The sequence below is a fragment of the Salvia splendens genome, chromosome 7, assembly GCF_004379255.2.
Source record: "Salvia splendens isolate huo1 chromosome 7, SspV2, whole genome shotgun sequence".
Classification (NCBI taxonomy): Eukaryota; Viridiplantae; Streptophyta; class Magnoliopsida; order Lamiales; family Lamiaceae; genus Salvia; species Salvia splendens.
The window spans coordinates 23994015-23999265 of record NC_056038.1 but is presented as its reverse complement, the minus strand read 5'-3'; the positions used below and the strand labels follow the sequence as shown (position 1 = coordinate 23999265).

Here is a 5251-nt window from a genome sequence, read left to right as displayed (position 1 = left end):
AAGACGGCCAGGAAGATTCTGGATAGCGGCTTTTACTGGCCAACTCTCAACAAGGATGCGTACGAGTTCTGCAGGAGCTGTGAGCGTTGCCAACTGACCGGTGGAATATCTGCCCGGGATGAAATGCCGCAGGTACCTATAATAGTTTGCGAGCTATTCGACATATGGGGAATGGACTTCATGGGTCCGTTTCCTTCATCCTATGGGAATCTGTATATCCTAGTTGCCGTAGACTACGTCTCCAAATGGGTATAAGCCAAGGCCACAAGCACGTGTGAAGCCAAGGAGGTGGCCAAGTTCTTAAAGAGTCATATCTTCAGCCGATTCGGTGTGCCCAGGGCGATCATATCCGATCAAAGTACACACTTCTGTAATCGCACAATTGAAGCCTTGATGAAGAAATACGGCGTGCACCATAGACTATCCAGCCCTTACCATCCGCAAGCAAATGGTCAAGCGGAGATTTCTAACCGCGAGATAAAGGAAATTCTGGAGAAGACTGTGAACACTTCTAGGAAGGATTGGAGTGTAAGGTTAGAAGATGCTCTCTGGGCGTATCGAACAGCCTACAAAACCCCCATAGGCATGTCCCCTTACCGGATTGTTTTTGGGAAGATGTGCCACTTACCGGTTGGGATCGAGCATCGAACATACTGGGCAGTACAGAAAGTGAATATGGATGCTACAGCCTGTGAAGAGGAAAGGAAGCTGCAACTGCAGGAGCTTGAGGAACTTAGATTGGAGTCAATCGACTCAGCCTTGTGGTACAAAGAGCGAACTAAATTGTGGCATGATCAAAATCTGAGAACTAAGGAACTCCATGTTGGCCAGAAAGTACTACTCTTCCAGTCAAGATTGAAGCTTATGCCAGGGAAACTCAAGTCCAAATGGACAGGACCTTAAACCATCACTGCACTCCGATCTAATGGAGCTGTAGAAATTTCAGGGAGTTTTCCTAACTCTGAACCTTTCATAGTAAACGGACATAGGCTAAAAATTTTTAGGGAAAATAGTGAGGTGGGTGTAGTGGACGAAATTCCACTGCAACCACTTACTACGGTGGTCTACTGATCAGTAAGATAGGAATTTGGAGTTCCACGTGGCTAGTTCTTTTTGAAAATAGTTTGCATATACTGGCCGAGTAGAATTCCAAATTGCCTAAGGAAGATGTAAATATTGTAAATACGTAGTTAATCTTTGCATGCAAGATAATCTCTCAAAATCCAAAAATATTTTTGGGCCTTAATTTTAATTTGGATTACACATTGACCAAGGGATTACTTATCTGGTGCTATTTCAATTTTTATTTAGGTGCCCGTTTGATTTAGTTTCTTTTTTAGGTAAGTATAGGGGAAATTATGGAGGGGACGATAATTTGAATTAAGGCTTGTGCAGCTTTTGCAGGGTGACAGCTGCTAAGAGTGGTGCGTGAGCAGAGAGAAGGGACACGCTGACCAATCAGAGGCCAGCAATCTCAACCGCCTCCCTTCTGAAGCGTCGCGACCGGCAACCCCTGATAGCCGGTTACAACCACCTGCAACGCTCTCTCTCACCCAAATTAAACTCACCGTCCCAACACTTTTCCCTCACAAACCCTCATTTTCAATTTCCCTTTCAAGAAATTCTCAAACCCAACTCTCTCCCAGAAATCAAAACCCAAGACCCCACCAACAAATCACCACTGAAACCATGGGGAAAAAGGCGTTCGCTACTAAGATTAAACCACCTTCGTCTCGCCGTGAAGAAAACCCTGGAACGCAACCACCGCCGAACCCTCAACCTTCGGCACCAACTCAGCAAGCCCCACCGATGATATCTCTAGACGCAATGGCGGAGTTTCTCCGTTTACAAGACCCCACTAGGAACTGGGCGGCGGAGTTGGCGAATTTCAGCCAAATCAGAGGGCAGGGGAATATAACCGCACCCAGTGAAATTCCACCTGCACCGGTCAGTCACGCAGAGGAACAATCAGAGGAGGGATCTTCATCGGCGACCGCGCCGTCGGAGACCTCGGTGCCAGATTCGGCGGAGCTCGACGCTGTCGCCGCCTATTACGACTCCGACCCTGAGGATCCTAAGAAAAGGACCAGCCAAGAAGAGACAACCCATGAAGGGAATGGCGAAATGGAGAGAACACCTACTGTGGAGACCGTCCGTCAAGAAAGGGTTAGGGAAGAAATAGATCTGAACGAATCGGCACAGAAGCGCAGCCTTATGACCGATACGGAGTTTGAGTCAATCGTGGAAGAGGTAAACCGCAGAGAAGATACTGCTTTGATGGCTGAGGGTCTAGACCTCGCATCAAGGTCAGTAGGAGGGGTTGAGAAAGCCGTTACAGGAACCACACCGGAAGGTCATACTTCCCAGTCAGTAGAAGGGAAGGAGGAAGTACACGAAGAAGAGAAAGAGTCGGAGCCAGTAGATCCCCGAGTGGAAGTAGGGGGTGGTGGAATGCAAGTAGGAGAGGAGGAACCAGCTGCAGAAATCCCAGAGCCAGAACCAGAGGCGCCTCCAGTAGTGAAGCCCAAGCCCATAAAGCGGAGCTTAATATTGAAGGCTGATCCTAAGGCAGACCGGCCTAAACCGCAGAGGGTTTCGCAGAGATGCTTGGGAAAGTGGGCAGCTAGTAGGGCGAAGCCGAACACAGAGGCAGATCCCGTGGAGATCTTGAGCGAAGAGGAGAGGACCACTCCCACAAAACCTGGGGAGGAGTCTTTACCTGTTGCTGACCTAGAGGATACTGCAATGGAAACCAAAGCGGTCTCTCCAACACTGAGTGGCCAAGGTGAAGAGGCTGACGGGATGGTTGAGGGTCTGGACCTCGCATCCAGGTCAGTAGGCCACAGGGAGACCGGTCCTACTACCCATGATCCATTTTTATCACAAGCTGAGAAAGAACCCGAATAAGAAAAAGAAAAAAGTTGACAGAGAGGAAGTGAGATACCGTGAGGAGAGAAAACGAAAGGGGAAGGCCCCTATGAAGAAGAAGCCTAGCACCAAGAAACCGCGTCTCGTGAACACTGGCATAGTGATCACTGAGGCTGCTCAGAGGACCCCATCCAGCCGACGAGAGCAGAGTGATAGTGAGTATGAGTTCAGCAAGGAATCTGAATCGGCCAGTGATACGTCCATGGAGGATGAGGAATACAAGGAACATAAACTTCCGAACGATCATCAGGAGTTATTACATCCGCCAGCAGAGAGACTCCGATATAAGCGCTGGACAGTGGACCTTACTGATGAACTGGTGGAAGAGATGAAGCTTTTCGACTCGAAGGAGCTACAGAAAGCTTTCGATAGTAAGGATGAAGGGAGTAAGCAGGTGAAGAGCGGAAAGGTACTTCACATTTCTTCTTTGGATGAGTTAGGTGTCCGCGAGCAGTTTCTATCATATTTGCACGCGTTAGGATTTGAATGGTTGTTGGAGAATGGGGATCCTAGTGTCCCGGTTAGATTGGCAAAGGAGTTTTTCACGACCTTTAGATTTAAGGTCACCACTGATCTAGATGAGGAGTGAATCAGTTTTAGGCTGTTTGGAGGAGAGAAACGGATGAGGTTGATTGAGTGGACCGTGCATCTGGGAATGTGCAGTCTAGAGGAGGCCATAGGGCCTGAGTGGAGAAATAGGGAGCGGGGAATTCCCCGCAGACATGTGGAATTTGAGCCCCAGGAGGCCTGGGAGGAACTTACTCACCCTGATGCAGGGCAATTCCAGTCCACTATTTCTCGCTCCGTTCATTTCAACAACCCAATTCTGCGTCTTGTACAGCTTTACCTGGATTTCAATTTATTGGGGCAGTCGAACTCCGCTGTTAGGACATCGATGACGGAGTTATATCTTCTCTGGTGCGCCAAGCAGGGGAGGAAGTTGCATCTGGGTTTTTGGACCGCCTACCAATGCCATCTAATTGCCACCCACCCAGCGAGGAACCTCACTCTCTGCCATATCTTGGGAGTGTTCGTCAGAAACAACATCATCATCACGGAGGCCGAAGATTTATCCGACCAGATCATGGTGGATCCTCCTGGTCTTTTTGATACACCTTTATTCGTCCGAACGAACACCATTTACATAAGGCAGGGCGCACCCCAATTCTACGCAATGGGAGAAGAAGCTGTACCGACTGGGAGATCTGCAGTACATCCGGGAACACAGGATCAGGAGCAGAGACAAGAAAGGATGGAGAAAGCGATGGAAGAAGTGAGAGAAGAAAATCAACAGTTGAAAGTGGAGGTGATGCGATTGGCATCGGAGGTGGAACGAATGTTGAAAGGGGCTGCAGAGCAGAAGTTGTTGGCTCAGAGGCAGGCCTCGATGGAGGTGATAGTGACAGATTTGGGAAAGGAGAACTACAAGATGCAGCAAGCAATGAATAGGATGTTATCCAATATCGATAGCATCCTAGGAGAGAATACCAACCAGAGGAAGGAACAAGCTGTTGAACCAAGTGGCCATGGAGGCCGAGCTGATGAACCGCAAGTACCTGAGACAGAAGAAAAGGAGACCGATGTGCCGGCGCATGCTGAGGAGCCGGCGGACTTTGACGAGAACCAAGCTGGAACTGAAAAGGAACCACCTGCACCGCCTGCGCCGCGAAGGAGCAGGCGTCACCGATAGACCACCCCACCTGACCAGTTAGTTTTCTTTTTATTTTTTTTCAGTTTTTAGTTTTCGTTTTTTAATTGTGTTTTGTTTGTTTAGGTAGTATAAATTCTGTTTGTGCGCAAACCCCATTCATAACACTTAGCCTATTTTATAGTCTAAGTGTGAGAAGTAAAGGGTTTGTCTTTTTTGGCGCATGTGTTTGTGTTTTCTGTTTTTTGTAAGCATGCCGACTCACACTTAGCCCATTGCATGGCCTAAGTGTGAGGAGTTTTGTATATATGTGTGTTTTGTTTGTTGGGTTCTGTTTAGGTTTTCAAACTCTCCCACTTAGCCTATTCCATAGTCTAAGTGTGAGAAGTTTTAGTTTTAATTTGTTGTTTTTGTCTGTTTGTCTATGTGTCCATCATACTGGCCTTTACCTTTTCCACTTCACAGCCCTATCTGAGGGCAGACACTTGTGAAGTGGGAGGGGGGACGCAATGACCAGTATGATGAGTATGTATATATGTGTAGTCGTTGTGTTTGTGCTTGTGTTAGTGACTTGTTAGGTCTAGTTTTTTTTCTTTTGTGTGTTGATTGGGCTTAAAACTCAACCGTCTTGAGCTGACGGTGAAGGGAATTGAGGGAGATAGGACATGCTGGAAA

At 47.8% G+C, this 5251-nt stretch overlaps 1 protein-coding gene across 1 annotated transcript; it reads left to right on the top strand.

Moving 5' to 3' along the window:
- Positions 1–1689: 1689 nt before the first annotated feature.
- Positions 1690–4618, top strand: LOC121810590 (histone-lysine N-methyltransferase set-26-like). The gene is made up of 2 exons (XM_042211351.1): positions 1690–2615; positions 4078–4618. The coding sequence occupies exons 1-2, from the start codon at positions 1690–1692 to the stop codon at positions 4616–4618; spliced, it is 1467 nt and encodes a 488-aa protein (XP_042067285.1).
- Positions 4619–5251: the final 633 nt, after the last annotated feature.